Source organism: Dendropsophus ebraccatus, chromosome 9 (genome assembly GCF_027789765.1).
Source record: "Dendropsophus ebraccatus isolate aDenEbr1 chromosome 9, aDenEbr1.pat, whole genome shotgun sequence".
NCBI classification, from domain to species: domain Eukaryota; kingdom Metazoa; phylum Chordata; class Amphibia; order Anura; family Hylidae; genus Dendropsophus; species Dendropsophus ebraccatus.
The window spans coordinates 32,276,225-32,296,167 of NC_091462.1; the positions used below are offsets into that span (position 1 = coordinate 32,276,225).

Sequence of the window (19,943 nt, forward strand, 5' to 3'; positions counted from 1 at the left end):
AATCTCCGCACTGTCGGAGCTACGGTGACATTTTTAAGTCCGCCACAGAAAACGCCGGACTTAATAAATGTCCCCCAAAATATGTGCCAAAATATACCTGAAAAAAAAGCAGCCTGACACTTAATTTTCCAGTTATAAAAATTACAGCTCTAAAATAACTGTAATTCATAAAGTTGGTCATAAAGTGAATTGGCATACTCTATTTGCGGCTGTAAAAATAGCCCATTTTTTGAAGTGTTTCAGTAGTTAATAAAATGAAATTTTTTTCATGCAACCAACCATAAGCATTGTGCGAACATGGCCTTAAAATGGCCCACAATACTGGGTTTAGAAAACATAGCTACTTTCTTCCTTAAAGGACAAGTGCCATGAAAAACTTTTTCCCAGTAATTGAAGCACATTACAAAGTTATATAACTCTGTAATATGCTTCAATCACCAATCTGCCTCCCTTCCCTGTCTTTTCCCCCCTCCACCCCCCACCAGGAAGTGTCCTGACTCACACAGACCTGATTACTGTCGTCACCGTCACCAGGCAGCTCCTTCTTGTGAGGATGAGTCATCAGCAGGAGGGCTGCTCTAGCTCCTGTTACACCAGCCCCCCCTCCCCTCCTTGTCAGGTGACTCTGCTTGCTCAGCTTATCTTCTCTAGTGACATGACTCCTTCACTGAGTCCACGGCAGCAGAAGAGAGGGTATGAGGGGAGGGGGAGCTGCCTATGTGCCGGAGTCAGTCGGAGGGAAGATAAGCAAGTGAGATGTGACAAGTGATGGCTTGCAGTTGTTCAGCCAATGGGAGCTGAGGAAGCCTGTCACCTGACAAGGCAGGGGAGGGGGGAGGCTAGTGTAACAGGAGAAGGAGCTGAGAGAAGAGCTTGGTGACGGTGACCACAGTAATCAGGTCTGTGTGAGTAAGGAGACTTCCTGGTGGGGGGTGGAGGGAGGAAAAGACAGGGAAGGGAGGCAGATAGGTGATTGAAGCACATTACAGAGTTATATAACTTTGTAATGTGCTTCAATTACTGGGAAAAAGTTTTTCATGGCACTTGTCCTTTAAGCCTATTCCTAAAGGTTATGTGTGGTATTATAAGTCAAGCTCCATTCACTTTAATGGAAATGAGCTGCAATACCACTTCCTAACTGAGGACAAGAGTGGGGCTATTTGTGTGTGTTTCTAATCCTGGATAACCCCTTAAACCTTTTCCCACAAAGCAATATATCTGTCTTCTCAGCTCCTCTTCCTGTATAAAATTTACTCAATGTGACCATTTCGCTATAAGTTACAGTCAGTGTTGGACTGGGGTATCTGGGGCCCACCAGAGGAAATAATCCTGGGGGCCCACCAATGAAGAACCAGTGAGAAACAACATGTCAGTCAGTGTTTGTGCAGGTTCTAAAGCTGGCGGCCCACCGGAGGATTCTCCGGTCCTCTGGTGGACCAGTCCGGCACTGGTTACAGTCAGCTTTGGTATGTGTATACAGGATTCCTCTAGTGCAAACCTATCTCAAAGGCTGTGAAGCTACGAGTTCATGGCCAGGGTTTGGGCATATTAGGAAGTCACTGCAGCCACCTTCTACTTTCACAAGCCTATACAGACATGAATTACATTACATATTGAATTCTAGAAATTGCAGCTACATAACAGCTGGGGAGCCACAGGTTTGGTGAACGGCATCTATCATGAGATGGCTGACTGCTACTCCATGGTATTACTCATAGTTTGCCGTGTAGTATCAGGCTAGTAGTCACATAGAAGATGCCTGCTGTGATCTCAGCTAGGGCGGATGGAACATCTGTTGTGCCGGACAGCTGTTCCTGCGGTCCTGTTCAAGAGATATCATTAAGATCCTAATAGCAGAGTAATTATTTTTAAGCAGGGGAGTAATTCTTTTCTGTTTTGTTATTCAGGGTCTCCAGCATTTGCACAATAATAGAATCATCCATCGTGACGTGAAAGGGAACAATATACTTCTGACAACAGAAGGGGGAGTCAAGCTGGTTGACTTTGGTAATCATTGCTTGCTATGTACTGACGTCCTGTATAGTTTATCCCGTCTCCTCAATTTGCTGTTTGGAGCTTGGAGACACGCCACAGGTTTTAGTGATAACGTTCAGCAGGAACCCTTGGATACTTTGGGTTTAACAGATGGATCTCCCTCTGAGTCGCTGTCACATAATCTGTTTTGGGTGGCTGGAAACAGTCTAGTTTTTAGCTCAGGCATTTTATTTACTAACTTCCTGGCAATCTGCTGGCGTCTATTCCTGTGCTCGGCTCGCTCTCATTGAAATTCAATATTCCATCTTTTGCATATGAAAAGAAATTGCTCATTCCTCACAAATGGTGTTAATAGCCTGAAGCTCATCTATTCCCTTTGAGCAGAAGGTAAAGTGGTCCTATGGGTGTGAAAACCAGCAGATCCATATCATTTGTGATTATTGCAGTTGATGTAAGCCTGATTGAAGTGAAAGAGCAAACAAAGGAATGAAATACAGAGCAAAACGGCAGACGAGAGACGAAGAAGAGAAAGATTTACATAGATTATTTAATACAGAACCAAATGTCAGAAGAGAACACATTGATACTTGTCTTCTTTACTTATTTTCAAAAACGGATTTATTTTGGTTGTGAGCACATGGCTGCCTCCTGAAATTAAACATGATTCCTGCCATTAGGGCAGCGATGCGTCCTTTGGTTGTCCCAGGAATTGTAGTTATACATCAGCTGGAGGGCTGCAGGTTGTGCACTGTGTATAAGGGTACTAGCTATAAATACAGGAAAGCCCCTAATATATTAGCCAGAGTGGAGGTACCAATATATTCAGGATTCACCTCTTGAGTTCAATAGACAACATTAAATCTTTAATTTACCCCGTGGGAACACTACAGGGTTATTAAACACTTCCTGCCAAGATCCCAACAGACTAGCTGACCATACATTTTCAATAACTGCCAAATGTTCATGTGTTGTCTATGAGTAGGGGAGGGGTAAGGCTTAGCCAGACTACTCTGGCTCCAGTTTATCTCTCCCAAAACAATAGGGTAGGCTGATGAAAATCTAACGCCTTACCCTTTGCTCCTCCAACATCATCGTTTGGTGGAGAGTTAGGATGCTATCTAAAGAAAGTGTCCCTGCTTCTGGACCCCACCGGCATCCTCCTGCAACGTCACAACTTGATGATAGATGACCCCTGCTCAGCCAGTCAGTGATTTTCGTGGGACACCACTGCAGTCACTGATTGGCTGAGTGGGTACTTTCCCCCAGGTTGTGATTTACCAGAGAGCCAGGAGGAAATGATAACCTGTTGACCTTGACACTGTGTGGACACGAGGACCCAGTCTCGGACTGGGGTATTTGGGGCCCACCAGAGGAAAAGATCCTGGGGGCCCACCAATGAAGAACCAATGAGAAATGACATGTCAGTCAATGTTAGTGCAGGTTCTAAAGCTGGGGGCCCACCGTAGGATCCTCCGGTCCTCTGGTGGGCCAGTCCAACACTGTCAGGACCAGTAAGTATACATTCTTTATTATGTTCCCCCACCCCCTGCCATCACATTTTTTTTGTTTTTGCCAGAGTTTTCCTTTAAGATGTCCTAGTAGCAGTATACTTTGGAGTATGCTTCTTTTTGAGCAGGAATCCTAGCATTATTTAAAAATGAGTGAAACAAGCCCTCATCCCCCCCACCATCATGGTCACATCTTACCCACACTGGCTGGTGCCTATGGCAAATTAGTTTAAAGGCCAACAGATATATCCTATAATATGTTTTGGTTCACTGCTCTTTTAATGGTATTTCTACTTCATGGGTCAACCCTCTAATTTCCTTCAGGCTCAGTGTACACTCATGTCATAGGGATCCATTTTTGTTTAATAAAAATAGAATTGGAAACTTGAAAATGACGGACAGTATTCCTAAACTCATATTCTAGATCTTAGATCTTAGGGACAACATAGATTACAGAGAGATAGACACAGAGAAACAATAATATATTTGGATAATGTTTTAAAGGAAATAAAAAAAATCACCGGCATGCTCAGGGTGCGGGAATATAATAAAGAAAGTATACATACCCGTCCCCATGCCCCATTTGCAGCTGTTGTCTGGCATTAAAGTGACTCTGTACCCACAATCTGACCCTCCCAAACCACTTGTACCTTCGGATAACTGCTTTTAAACCAAGATCTGTTCTGGGGTCCGTTCGGCAGGGGATGCAGTTATTGTCCTAAAAAACTACTTTTAATCCTACAGCGCTGTGTCTAACGGCCGGGGCTTACATTTGTATATGCATTAGGCTGGCACCACCTCTCCGTCCTTCCTCCCCACCCTCCTCATCATTAGGAATGATCCAGGAACATTAACTGCTGTTTGAGCTTTGCACAGGTGTCTTAACGATCTAGCCCATGTTTATTATGCACACAGGTGGGGAATAGGAGACAATCTGCCTAGAGCATTCCTAATGATGAGGAGGGGGGGGAGGGACAGAGAGGTGGTGCCAGCCTAATGCATATACAAATGTAAACCCCAGCCGTTAGACACAGCACTGCCGGATTAAAAGTTGTTTTTATGACAATAACTGCATCACCTGCCAAACGGACGCCAGGACAGATCTTGGATTAGAAGCTTCTATCTGAAGGTACAAGTGGTTTGGAGGGGTCAGATTGTGGGTACAGAGTCACTTTAAACACTGCTGCCTGGTAACCATTAGGCTCAGTTCACACAGAGCAAAACTGGCAGAATTCCGTAGCGGATTTCTCCATGTTCATTCTTCAGGGCAGAGAGAGGAGGCGTGCGAGCCTCCCATAGACTGTCATTATGACAGGGAGGCTGGCGGGATTTTGCTCCGTGTGCACTGAGCCTTATACCAGTATATATGCTTTTCATGTTGTTTTAGCCCTAGTTATATATAGTATCACTAGGGTGAATTACTTTTGATCCACCAATTTTAAACTTCATATGCTTAATTCATACAGACTAAGGCTATGTTCACACAATGTATATTTTCGTAAAATCGCAGCCGTTGTACAACGGCCGTGATTATTACGAGAATATACGCTGCATTGCTGTCTATGGGATCCCGGACTTAGCGTTCACACATAGTATACTCTCCGTCCGAAATCCCTAGCGGCGCCACAGACAACTGACATGTCATTTTTCTGCGGCCGCTATTCATTGAACGGCCATAGAAAACCATGTCAGTGTGCGCCCGCATCAGAACTCTGCGGCCATAAAGATCATCCGGCCAGTACTGCAGGACCGGACAAGATGATCTCTTCGGAGACCGGCTGTTCCGTGACCCGGCCGGGTCACAGAACGGCTAGTCTCTTATATTGTGTGAACATAGCCTAAGGGTCAGTTCACACTGAGGAAGCGGTGCCGAAATTCCGAGTGGAATCCCCGTTGCGGACATGTCAATTCTTTGAGCGGAGAGTCACGGAGAGCAGAGGTGCCCTACATTGAAGCGCTGAGGCAGGCAGAATTCCGAGCTCGTGACGGGGATTCCGATGAGAATGTTGACTCCGATTACACAGGTGAACTGACCCTGAGGCTTTGTTCACACACTGTCAAAATGACAGACTTTTTATTTTTTGGGTGTCCAGGCACAATGGGAATTACAGTTTTGGAACAGCTGGAGGACCATGGTTTGAGTCCCCCGCTATACACCTTCAAGAACTGTTGGCCGACCAATTGTTTATCCAACAGTTATCTCTCCCCATACACACAAACAAAATAGATGTGCAGTATAGAGCGCTATTACACAAGGAGATTATCAGCCAAACAAATAAGAATCCTGAATTAAAAAAACAAAACAAACCTTTAAGTCATTGCTCATTCTGGACAGCGGGTATTTTTCTGTGCCCAGGACTGAGTCTTCAGTAGCCGCATACCAGCAGTAGTGCCAGTTCACCTTGAGAAATCCCCATCCCAACAGAAAGATGTTTCACTGACTACCTATACGATATCCCAATACGTCTGTCACCTGTCACCTGCTAAGCCTGCCTCCTGCTGTGAAGTGAATGGCTTTATGTGTATAAATACCTCCTGACCTGTGTTTCTCCCCATGATCAGATTGCAATGCAGGCAGGTGTGGAGACCTATAAATAGGAAATAGTAATGGAAAGCTTGGTTACCGTGAAGATAAGGTGGCTGCACTCATAGCAGTATTTTATACCACTGCAAACATGGATATGCCCTATACTAGCAGCAGCTAAACCCTATAGGTATATATAGAGTTATAGAGAAACATGGTCATTATTCATGGCTTTATATTGTTTCAACAACCGGGTAACAAAATTGTCTCCGGTCATTATGGCTCATTTGTGGGGTCAAAGAATAAAAAATAATACCATGATTTCCTCTGTTCCAACATCTACACTCTCCCCTGAATGGATTGAGGGGCAGATACTGCTGAGCAGGGGCAATTCTTCAAGGGGGAATGAAAAATTATAAGATCCTCTAGACCTGGACTATAATATACAGGTAATAGATAATATACATGTTACTAGATAAAAAAACTCTATACATAGACCAATATTACCTTCATTCAGTAAGCCTACAGTGATCACAGTTATATCCTGATCACAGTTGATCCCTTATCTATCAAAGACCCAGACTTTTTTTTTTTTTGCTTAACCAGATACTGAAACTGGTTCTTTTTTCTAACCTATTTTAACTTGTAATTTTATTGTAGTTTAATTTAGTTGTTTGTACACAATTACAGGGGCAGCCATCTTGCCAGAGCTGTTGTAACAACATTTATGGATATGATTTGCAGCAAGTCCCATAGACAGGATCTGTCCCATTTACTAACTATACCTTTTGAGGTTATTCCACAGAGAGGAGGAGGATGAGCTGTGAACTTCATTTATTGTTAATTTTTCTATATACCGTTGTCACTGTAATGCTGTACTGCTCACTTTACTGCAGGCTCTTCCTTATCATCACATACAGGCCAGGAAGTCTTAGCTGAATATATTACAGATGATTTGTTTGTATTCTCACAATGGCTGATACTTTGTTTCTTACCTGGTTTCTGGGTAATCTCTTACTGTTCATTACAGGAGTGTCTGCACAGCTCACCAGCGCTCGCCTGCGCAGGAACACATCTGTGGGTACACCGTTCTGGATGGCACCGGAGGTAGGCTGACCTAAGTGTTAGTGATCAGCAGGGGCTTAACTAGAAATGGCAGGGACACCCCTCCCCGACAAGTTATGTTACATGGTTATAAATAACATATCAGTGTCCCCAAAATAATGCACTTTACATTGACCATAGGCTATGGATACCTTTGATGTGGAAAAAATGATATTCTATCTACGTACGTGTCTACTTTGGGTTAGAAAGGTTGCAGTAAGCTTCAGTTCTGTTTTCAATTTACACAGTCCATGTGATGCTTCTCCCAAAAACTGCTTACCTATTCCCTGTCTGTGTGAACTGCGCTCCATGTATGCTCTCCCAACTCTCCACACTCTGATCTGCTGTGCATAACCCCCATCCTGGTGATATCTGTAACAATGGGAGAAGAGGGCAAAAAGGCCTTCAAACTCTATGGAAATTTCCTCAGACGTCAGCTAGGAGACTTGAGGCCCTTTTACATGGGACAAATGCTTGTTCATCATCAGCCATATATCTTCTTGCCTAAACAGCGAATGTGCGGCTAATCTAGTGATCATTTGTACAGCCCGGCCATGATTGTCTGTACTTGTGCGGACATTTAAAGGTGTTGTCAAGGCTTAGAAAAACATGGCCGCTATCTTCTAGAAACAGCACCATCACCAGTTTAGACATGGGTTTTCAATTAAAGGGTATTCTGGGAAACCGCGACCCGCGGCTCTATTCATTCCTATGGAGTGGCAGAAACGGCCAAGTATAGCGGATCGCGTGCCAACCCAGGCTCTATTCATAACAGAGCCAGCAAGGCCTGGTACGGAGATCGCTAGGAGGTTTAGAGATTGGACCCCTGTGACTTCCCCTGTGGATAGGGGAAAAGTACATTTTTCCCGGAATACCCCTTTAAGCTCCATTCACTTCAATGGAACTGAGTTGCAAAACCCTACCCAAACTGGAGACAAGAGTTGTCCTGTTTCTAGAAGAAAGCAGCCATGTTTTTTTTCTAAGCCTAACCCCTTTAACCCCCATAACCCCTTTAAATTATCACTATTGTGTAAAGAGGCGATGTGGAGCCAAAAGTGATGATGTTAATGGGTCACACAACTGATTGAGCTTTGTGAGAACTCGGCAAACTAGTGCTGATCAGCAAGATTGGTGCTCGTCACCTGCAGCTTGTCCATCTATGTAAAAGGGCCCTCATCTTTACTGACAACCAACTAACCCACCAACCAACCCACTGTGCAGTAAACAATTTTGATAAGCAGGTAATAGGCCAATCATAATTGTGCAGATGTGCTTGTTCATAGTGCCTGAAGTATGTAGTGCCATCTAGAGGTAGATAGTTGCAGCACCGTTACATAAGTAGATAAAACATCACCTGTAGATATTAAGATGCCTGCATTAATAATGTGTAATAAACAAGTTGATACCTTACTATTTGCAGGGTTGCCTCTTTGATGTTCCGTCTTCTGGGATCTCCGCTGCCCTATTTCCTTTTAAAATTCCCCTCAGTATTCTTGTAGCGCAGCGGGTGCCTAGTCTATCAGATTATGTTGGTACTGGATAATTGTAACACATTACGGGAGTTTTCTCCTGCCACTCATCAGGCCTAATTCTATAGTCTGTGGACGGCACCAGGGGATTCAAGGGCGGATTCGGGTTAATAGCTTCCGGGCTGTTTACTTTTACTCACCACTTCTCTAAAATTAGCTCCGATGATTTGGGCTGGTTGTACATGCTGTCAATTGCCATTTTTACTTTCTAGTACATACTATGGGTAATCAATAGACTAAAATGTGACATAGAATATTCCTGTACTCTATATAGAATTGTGTGAACCCCTAGATTTTTAGTTTTTAATTCCAATACTCCAGTAACTCTAATAAGTCCTATTTTTTGGGTTCTGTGATAGATGAAACACCTATAGCAATTATTACTCATGGTGGTTCTATGTGGCCCTCATTCTATAGGATACGCTTCTTCAGAAGGCAAAGCTGTCAAATGTCAACCACATCATACCAATATTGACATAGTGGGGTACCAAGAAATCAGTCCAGAGGATAGAGAAGAGGGGGATGAAATAGCATGAGCCGGAGGGAGAGAGGTGCGGCAGGATAGCTATTGCATGAACTCTTGTTTGTCTGGCAGCTATCTCTCCCATACACATGCATGCTTGGTCCAACCTGAAAGTAGGAAAGCAACAATAAAAATGTGATGGTTGGCTAGTAATGCTAAAATTGGTGGGTTCAGCTCACAATAATCCAATATTAGTGATGAGCAAGCATTCTCGTCCGAGCTTGGTACTCGATCGAGTATTAAGGTACTCGATGGTACTCGTTACTCGGACGACCATCTCGCGATATTTGAGAAAATCTCATCCGTTTCCTGTAAGTTTGGACGCTATTTCTCAGCCAATAAACATGCAGGAGACTCTTTGGTACATCCTGTGATCACGTGGGACCCCTACATGTGGACAGCAGCGATTGGCTGGCCAGATCAGATGACCCTGCCATATAAAACGCGTAGACGGCAGTACTCGCTTCAGAAGCATGCTGTGAGAGATCATGGACAGAGCTGCTGCTTCTCAGGGAGAGTGTCAGTGTAGGATTTAGCGTTCCAGTAGGCAGGGAATACTAGCAATAACAACAGCCCTTTTCAGGGCTTCAAATCGTTTTTTAATAGTATTTCTACAGACTGCTGGCTGGGACTTGCAGTGCTGCTACCGCGATTTAAGTAGCACAGTGTGGTGATCGGCTGCTGGCAGAAAGGGGACATTAGGTGTTGCATTAGGTGTTGGGGCTGGTGGTCCTGCTGTACTACAACTTGGATTGCTTGGATTTGTAGTCCACCTGCATAGAACTGCATTGCTCATTGGACGGGGGTGTCATAGAGTGTGTCTAGGTCCAGCCATTACCAGATTGTAACGTAGTGCCCCCCCAAAACTAGTGTGTACTACACTATATTGCTGGGATTTGTACACCTGCATACAACTTCACTGCTCATTGTAAGGGGGTATCACAGAGTGTGTCTCGGTCCAGCCACTACCAGATTGTACCGTACAGCCCCCCCTAAACTTGTGGGAGCACAAGTATTTTTCCTGATTTCTGTATTTCATACGCAGGACCTATCTAATTTCAATCACAACTTCTTTCACAGAGTAAAGGGTGTGTCAGAGAGTGTGTCTAGGTCCAGCCACTACCAGATTGTACCATACAGCCCCCCTAAACTAGTGGGTACTACACTGTATTGCTGGGATTTGTAGTACACCTGCATAAAACTTCACTGCTCATTGTAAGGGGGTATCACAGTGTGTGTCTAGGTCCAGCCACTACCACATTGTACCGTACAGCCCCCCCTAAACTAGTGGGTACTACACTGTATTGCTGGGATTTGTAGTACACCTGCATAGAACTTCAATAAAATGTTAACCCAACTGCTACAGTCAAATTGAAAATCGAAAGGGTGCTGGGGGTGGAAGGCTACTTGTTGGCTACTGCTGGGCCTTAACTGGCGTCCATGTTGACTACTGCTGGACCTTCCCTTACCTTCCTTTCCTTGTCTTGTCTATTTTTAAACCATATTATCTGTGGATGTCATCTTATCTTACAGGTGTCCTATGCCATTCTTTCACTAGTACCTTCTACCTTTTTTCAATGTTGTAGCCGTTTTTAAGGCAGGATTGACCAGAGCAGTAATGGACATCCATGTTGACTACTGCTGTGCCTGCCCTTGCCTCCATGTTGGCTACTGCTGGGCCTTAACTGGCATTCATGTTGACTACAGCTGGGCCTTAACTGGCATCCATGTTGACTACTGCTGGGCCTTTACTGGCATCCATGTTGACTACTGGTGTGCCTGTCCTTGCCTCCATGTTGGCTACTGCTGGCCTTAACTGGCATTGATGTTGACTACTGGTGTGCCTGCCCTTGCTTCCTTGTTGGCTACTGCTGGACCTTAACTGGCATCCATGTTGACTACTGGTGTGCCTGCCCTTGCCTCCTTGTTGGCTACTGCTGGGCCTTAACTGGCATCCATGTTGACTACTGCTGGGCCTTAACTGGCATCCACGTTGACTACTGGTGTGCCTGCCCTTGCCTCCATGTTGGCTACTGCTGGGCCTTAACTGGCATCCATGTTGACTACTGCTGGGCCTTTACTGGCATCCATGTTTACTACTTCTGGGCCTTAACTGGCATCCATGTTGACTACTGCTGGGCCTTAACTGGCATCCATGTTGACTACTGGTGTGCCTGCCTTTGCCTCCATGTTTGCTACTGCTGATCCTGCCTGGCCTCCTTGTTGACTACTGTTGCTCCTGCCTGGCATCCATGTTAGTTACTGCTGCTCCTGCCTGGCCTCCATGTTGGCTACTGCTGCTCCCAGGAGTTCTTTGTGTGCTCAATGCCATGCTGTGTCAGGCCTAATTTTTGGGAGGCTCACTTGCTTCCTCACTCACTTTTAATGGTTCTCTGTGTGCTCACTGCCATGCTAGGTCTGGTATAATTTTCGAAAGGCTGACTGGCTACCGCTTCTACCTTGTTCACTCTGTCCTCACCGCCATGCTGTGTTAGGCTGAAATTTTTGGCTGGTTCATGCTATGCTACCTCTGTTTTAATGGTTCCCTGTGTTCTCACTGCCATGCTGTGTCAGGCTGAGTTTTGGGTGGTCCATATGCCTACCTCTGTTTTAACCAGGCTGTTGCACAGAACTAGGCATAATGGTGCCATTAGGCAGCCTCAGAGGCATGCATACATGCTGTCCCTGCTGTTTCCTGTCTATTTCTGTGGTGTTTTCATAATTTTCTGAGGTTGACAGGTTTTCACACGACCTTCTCTCTACCGAACTTGGGTTCCCTGCAAAAATGCTCGAGTCTCCCATTGACTTCAATGGGGTTTGTTACCCGAAACGAGCACTCGAGTATAGGGAGATATTTGTCTCGAGTAACGAGCACCCGAGCATTTTAGTACTCGCTCATCACTATCCAATATGTTTTGTCAGTTTTAGATCATGGTAGGAAAAGTCTGCTGTAGATGAATAATTGTGTACGGAGAAAGGAAAGAATGCTTAGTGGTGTTTGTAAAAGCATAGACCTACAGAAGGTTCTGAATCTCACCATTGGAGCATTACAGCGACTCAGTACCCACAACCTGCCCCCCCCCCCCCAACCACTTGTACCTTCGGATAGCTGCTTTTAATCCAAGATCTGTCCTGCGGTCCGTTTGGCAGGTGATGTAGTTATTGTCCTAAAAAACAACTTTTAAACTTGCAGCCCCGTGCCCTATGGGCGTGGCCTAGATTGTGTATGCGTTAGGCTGGCACCATCTCTCCTTGCCTCCTCCCCACCCTCTTCATTATTAGTAATGCCCCAGGCAGATTGCCTCTTATTCCCCACCTGTATCAGCCTGGCACATGGGCTGAATCATTAAGACACCTGTGCAGTGTTCAAACAGGAGAAAATGTTCCAGTGGCATTCCTAATGATGAGGAGGGTGGGGAGGAGGGACAGAGGGGTGGTGCAAAGTTAGGGCACAGATATGCCGTAGGGAACAGGGCTGCAAGTTTAAAAGTTGTTTTTTAGGACAATAACTGCATCACCTGCCGAACTGACCCCAGGACAGATCTTGGATTAAAAGCAGCTATCCGAAGGTACAAGTGGTTTGGGGGGGGGGGTCAGATTGGGTACAGAGTCGCTTTAATATAGATGGTAACCTGTTAGGCTGTGTTCACATTTCTGCAGTTTTTTTATTTACATAATTAGAGCTATATTGATTATGTAGTCTCTGTAGTTTCATCTTATATGACTGTTTTGGCTTTGCGATCAGTATTACCAGACTTAATAAGATTGTTTATGACAGTAAAAACACCTGCGATTAAGCCTGATCATATGGGAAAGCCCAGACAGTCAATTTAGACAAAACTTCAGAGAGTATGTAATCTATTAGACTCTAATTATGGAAACAAAGGAAGTTAACAAAACTGTGAATGTGCGAAGACAGCCAATAAATGGGGATACACACTCAAGAGGTGTTGGCTGAACACTTGTACGGCTGATAGATATTGCTTCTGGTATCCTCATACTCTCGTGCAGTTCCAGCTCTATCAAGCATTTGTGTTTTCAATGGAAATAGCAGAGAAATGAATTGATTTAGTCCCACTAGCTAGATCCGTGGAAAACCATCCGTTTTTACATCTGTGTCCGTGTATCACATCACCCCAGTATGTATTCCACCAGGTGAAGGCATCAATAAGCCTTGTAGTCCCCCTGTATATGGCATGCTAGGCCATATAGTCCCCCTGTATATGGCATGTTGGGCCTTGTAGTCCCCCTCTATATGGCATGCTGGGCCTTATAGTCCCCTTGTGTATGGCATGCTAGGCCTTATAGTCCCCCTGTATATGGCATGCTGGGCCTTGTAGTCCCCCTGTATATGGCATGCTGGGCCTTATAGTCCCCCTGTATATGGCATGCTGGGCCTTGTAGCCCCAACTGCCACTTCCCCTGCTGGTCCAGACAGAAGGGGGGCAATATAGAGGTGAGCACTCCTGCACAGGATGGGGGGTTCGGGCTCACAGGATGTGCTGACTGCCAGCAGTATGACCTGTCATGGTTTTTCACTGCATAGAGTGTATGAATAGACTCATATGTCCCCTAAAATTGTCCCTGGTCGCGGATCTGCGATGATGGGCAATTTCACAGGTCATGTGAATAAGATCTAAGGGTATTCTAGTATTGAAATTCAACATTATCTTTCTATCTTCTCAGTGGAAAGCTCCTGTACTCATTGGATAATCCTCTGAAATGGACTGAGCCCACTTGTACTACCCTGATAGCAGCAGGATGTACATACTATAGAGGCAGGGTGTGTAATTGCTATGAACGCCATGTTTGCAGTGGGAAAACACTAAACTGCATGGTGTTATTGTCCTAGAAGCTACCTGCAGCTACCCCTAGGGGGAGCTTGCTGCATTCATAATTATACAGTTATGTGGTTAGCTCCCCCTAGTGGTGGCTATAGGTAGCAAGAAAAACAGAGCCTTATCTAAAATGGTGGAGATTAACTTTAAGCAAAGTGTATTGGGAGGCATTACCAGTTTTGCTTGGTAACCTTATACCTTTTATATAATTTATAGAAATACATTGCATCATCTAAGTAAAGTTATCCTACCAGCTTTTCCTCCAATATCCAGAGAAAGGCCTTGTTCCATGCAGTAGTTACAGTCTTAATCTTGCTTTCTCCTTTGTGTACTCTACAAATGCCGTCCTCTCTGGTGGCTCTGTCTTATCGTTCCTATAGTTTTACAAATATTCATTCCATCACGGAGATCATTAAAATGTAAATCAGGTGTGTGTCACCCATAACAATGTCTATGCAAAGTAAATTATTACACTTGCGTTTCCTTGTCATTGCACCCATGAAGGGAGGCTCCGAGATACCAATGAATTTTTCTCTACCCTTTGGAATGTCCTCTACGTCCCTCCAGTTTTCCTCTGACTTGAATTTAATGATTGCCTTTTTAATGTATCAAATAAAAAGGAAGTGGAAGAAGTGTATTCAGACAACTTGGAAAGCTCAATGCATGAAATAAGCAGCACCTGGGACGTTCTTCTGTGATATTCTAAGGAAAATAAATCAAAGCAAGAGCAACCATCAACTATTGTAAGGGATGAAGACATAGTCAGCTTTATAGAAAGTGGGGCAATAATTAAAGTTGGAGTCTACTGGTTGTCTAGGGCAGTGAAGAGGTTTATGGTGATGTCTCTGATGGACCAAGGCATTGAAGGTTTGATATGCTGCTTGTTCCAGTTGTTCCTGAGGGTGCTCTCCTGCATTTGGTCCCTTAAAGTGGACCTATCAAAAGCTATTTGCCATCTTGACAGGGCAGTGTACAGTGTGGCTTCTTGCCTTAATCAGGAGATTTAACTCTTGTTTGAATCTTTGGCTCCAGCACTGAGATGTAAGCTATGCAAAAGTTCACTTGGTGGGTGTTTAGATGCAGGTATAGGGGCATTAGTTAAGGGGAATGGGGCTGAAGGTTGCTGGGCTTCTGCAGCCCTGGTGAATGCCCTGTTGGCTTTATGTGTTTATTTGCATAAAACTTCTAAATCTTATACTGTCAGTGCAGGAGCTACAGATTGAAAACAGTTATATCTCCTGATTCAGGGTAAGAAGTCTTTATAATGTGTTTATAATGTATATGAATGTGTGTATGTTATATGTGACAAAATGTATATCATATGCAGTTTACCGTAAACGCTGCTAATCCATGCATATTAGTATCGTGAGCTTATGGACATTGGATTTTCAATTTGCCCGTTGACAGTTTTGGCTAAGTTACGGATGGTTGGCTATCTTGACAGTTTTCTAGTTATCATATCTAAGTTCCTCATCCTTAACTATATCAATCTGTATCTCAGTGGAAAAGTATGGGAGCCCTTAGATATTAGTCTGTATTGCTGTATGTTACAAATTTCACTTTCAGGGGTGCCACTATAGAGGGTGCAGGGGTAGTAGTTGCCATCAGACCCTAATGCTTAATGCCATACACATTAAATTAAAGTTTATGAAAACATACAACATATTAATTTAATTTTTTGTTCATTATTATGGGGGCAGCTATCTTGCCTGAACTGTTTTTAAAAAGCACTTATTGATATGGTTTATAGCAAGGCCCATGGACATTGACGACAATTGACAGGACCTGTTCCACTAGCATGAATTAGAATCATTATTGAGCATTTTCTGTAACCTTTGGAAGAGGGGGAGGCTGAACTATGAGCTTCATCTATTGAAATCTCTATCTACTGGAGTCACTTATCACTGTACAAATCACTTTACAGCAGCCTCCTCCTATTACCCCAGACTGAGCAGTAAGTCTCAGTTTAGACAATCCTCAAAAGAAGTTACAACGGCACTCACCAAGGCAAGTGTCATTGGTGAGTACCATTGTAACGTCTTTTTTAGGAATATCTATACTGCTGAATCTACTGTTTCCTCAACGTTCATCACAAAAGCAAAGATAGTGCTATTGGTCACTGGGTCTGTGGAATAAAGAAAGCCGTTGTGCCTGCATTTTTTTCTGTTTATGCTATTTACGAAGTCTCAATTTAGTTTTAGGCCTAGTGGTGATAGTGAAAAATGCAAGAATTCAGCATTATTTTATAATATATAGAGAAAAATGAAATATTAGGAAAACATCACCAAAAATATGTGCGACATAAACCATGTCTTAAACAATAAGCCATTTTATGATGATACATTCCCTTTAAGTGGTTATTCAACCATCAACAAACTTAAGTGTATGGAAATTTAAGTGTGGGGGGTAGGGTCCAATGGCCTCTCTTCTAATAAGTGTAAACCATTAAAAATGGCATATTATAGGGCAGGTGGGCTCCCTGTTACAGATTTTGCACCAGACTTAGGAGGTTACATCTCTCTTCACTACTGTCCATCCTCTTTTCCATGCAGTGCCCAACAATTCAATGAACTATTTTAATTCCATAAAGTTTTGTCCTGTTCCGGCATTCATCTGGTGGTGACTTCTTTTGGGGAATTTCCGATTGAAAATCAGGTCTGTGCAATGGTCCAAACCCTGAGATGTCATTTAGCTTAATTGAAGCCTGAAGGCTTAGGGATTTTCTGAACATGGTAACCCTTTTTAGAAGCAGACCCCACACCGGTAACCTGATTGCATCTGTAGGGCTGCAGAGATTCTTCTTGCCAGGAGAAATTGTGGTTGACGAAGGAGAACTGAATTATCATCGAGGAGGCCACCATGGGTAACCATGTAGAACATGGCTACAAAGAGTCCTTCAAAGTGGCTAGTAAAGGGGAGTCTTGGGCAGGGGACAATCTTCATGTCTATATGCAATGATAAGGCAAATAGATATATGGTTGTCATTATCGGAGGAGTAATAAGGCCCCCCTTTACCATGGTCATTTATAATAAAGGTGTTTCCTTGGACTCTCTCAGAAACCAGAACCCTGGTGGGACTGCAACCTATACATCCCCTTCAGCTTCACCCCTTGTTAATCTGTGGAATCAGAAAAAATATGTCAAATTCATAGTCTAATGCCTAGAAGGAAAGTCACTTTGAAACAATTTATTTAATATTAAAGATATACGTCTAGTTAATGATCTATCGGTAACAAACTGGGATTCTCATCTCCTAGGATTTGATATAATTTACCGCTAACCCCCTTCTTGTGATCCTTCCAATAGGTCATAGCCTGTGAGCAGCAGTATGATTACTCCTATGATGTCCGCTGTGATGTCTGGTCTCTTGGGATTACAGCCATCGAGCTGGCAGACGGAGATCCGCCTTTGTCTTCTATGCATCCAGTGAAAGCTCTCTTCAAGATCCCGAGGTAGGACACTAGATGGCTGTCTTGATTCACTGGATGTTTAGTAACATTCTGAAAAAATACAAATTTAACTATGCACTGGGAATAAAAAAAAAAGAAAGAAATGTAACAAAACAGATAGGGAGTAATAAATTGACATGTTGGTTGTGCGTATTTGTATTCCATTACCCATAAGCCTCTGCTGCAGTTCATCTGACAATAGCATGAATCCTGGAGAATGAATATATATATATATATATATATATATATATATATATATGTGTGTCTTTACAATTTCACAGTGCTAAAAATTTATGTTTTATATAGAGGTTGTCTGGAATAGATGGTACTTTCACATATGTTCTATTGGGAGGCATGTTTGGCCTACAGAGCCCCCCGCAAATGAGTTGCAACTGGGTTTTGAAACGTCAATTGAAATCATTCACTTCCTACTGATTTCAACGGGGTCTCCTGCAGTGAAAATGGACCCTTACACAACAGCGGAGTTTCCCCGCAAAAGGGACTTTGTGCAATCAGCTTTTCTCTAGAGATCCCCAGTCAACAGAGATTGTCGACACCTTAGCAAGAAAACTGGGGAAAAAATTATATATATATATATATATATATATATATATATATATATATATATAATACAAAAGTTTTAGACTAACGTTTCACATTTAGTTTACATGACCGTAAAAAAAACTCAGTTTTTTCTAATCTAAATCACTGATGCCGAACCATTTTAGTTGCTGTAAAAAAGAACAATGACAATATTTGAACTAAGCTCCTGTCACATTCTTACAATTACGGTCGCCTTTCACATCTTTCCATGATTGCAATTTGCATTTCTGATTAGCTCAATTTATATGCAGATGAGCTTGTGCGTCATAATGTTATCTACTTTTACCCAGCCCAGGCTTCAATAACTCACCAGCATGAAATAATGAATCAGACGCCAGCAGCGGCGTATCTTGTTGCCTTTGGACGAACGTCGAACAGGTCACAGCAATTATTGTAGCGAGGGGAGGGTCCAGATATCAAAGCTAAAACCCATATGTTCTATCAGATGAATGGATGAAGGTGTTCAGAGACGGCAATCACAGCGATGGGGGGATAAGGAGATTAATCGGAAGATTAAGATGTGAATAAATACATGATTGTGGGATTGCTTTATGTTCTGTATTTCATATTGATGGGTACAAAGCTTTGTAACATCCATAATGGTAATCGGTTTTCCATAGCAAGAAAATCATCACTGCAGTAATTTACATGGTGCCACATTGTACAGACTGTTTCCATTCTCCATGGTTGGTAAGTCTGTAATCTGGTGGTCCGCTTCTTGAGGAATATGAACGATTTAGACCTTGTAAAAGCAAATGGTTGTTAGGATACATCCATGGACCACTGCCTGCCTACACTTATCATATACATTCCCCCTTGTGGTGGATAACATGGTGTTTGCACAGGAAAATAATGCCATGAGGATACTGCTATTTAGATGTTCTGACTCAAGACTTGCATTGCCCCATAAAGCAAATCATTTTAGGATAATTGCCCTTATATACCATAAACAACATTGAGGGCAAACTCTTTGGCCAGATCCAACATCCATGACCCTATTCACCGGGCAAATGAGCTTCTTTCATATGATTGTTACATGATGACAAAATGACAAAATTGTCACCAAGGTCAAAAATAACAATACATATACTAAAAAGGGTAAAGAAATAACAATGTCCCTGGAAGTGGATGAGACTATACGCGGATCACAACACAGCTGGTGGCTTTGTCAGGAGTCTGATACCTGGGTGCCAGCCTACTGTCCACACCTGCACCAGCCTTAGGCTGCATTCACACGTTCCGGGAAGTTGTCCATGCTCACGGATCCGTGCGCGCGGACAATTTTACAGCCCATTGCTTTCTATTGGGCTATTCGGACGTTCCGTGATCCGTTCCATTTAAGAATAGGACATGTCATTACTTGGAATGGATGCACAGAAAGGATTCCCCATAGAAATCAATGAGATCCGTGTTTTTCATGGATGTACATGGATGTGGCATCCGCGTTCATCCGTGAAAAATACGGATGTAATGTAATCAATGTAATTTAAAATGCTGTAAAACAGATCCGTGAAAAAAAATGGACATGGATGCACAACGGATGAAAAACGGACTGTTTTGCATGGATCACGGAGGTAGCTCCAGGACCACAATCACGGACCAGGAAAATCACTGAATGTGTGAATGCAGCCTTACTTTTGCCTGTTTCCCTGGTGCTTGACATTTGGGCTTTCTGCCGCTTGTTCAGCCATTGCACATACTGGGACTTCTCTTGGGGTAGTGACCTGGTATCCTCTAGCAGCAGAAGTCCAGCTTCCACATCCTGGAGCAGAATAAAAGGTTAAACATACAGGGTTCTCTAGACACTGTTCCCAAGTTTAGCCCTAAGTCAAACCAGTTGGATAAGAGAAACAGATTGCTGAACTCAGGG

The 19,943-nt window shown here is 43.4% G+C and overlaps 1 protein-coding gene across 1 annotated transcript in view; it reads left to right on the plus strand.

Annotated features, from left to right (window-relative positions):
- The window catches only part of MYO3B (myosin IIIB), a 279,760-nt gene that overhangs the window by 42,777 nt on the left and 217,040 nt on the right, over positions 1-19,943 (plus strand). Inside the window, exons 6-8 of the mRNA XM_069985142.1 lie at positions 1,908-2,007; positions 7,058-7,134; positions 17,328-17,473. Coding sequence (XP_069841243.1) covers positions 1,908-2,007; positions 7,058-7,134; positions 17,328-17,473 — 323 coding nt within the window. The remainder of the gene's footprint in view (positions 1-1,907; positions 2,008-7,057; positions 7,135-17,327; positions 17,474-19,943) is intronic.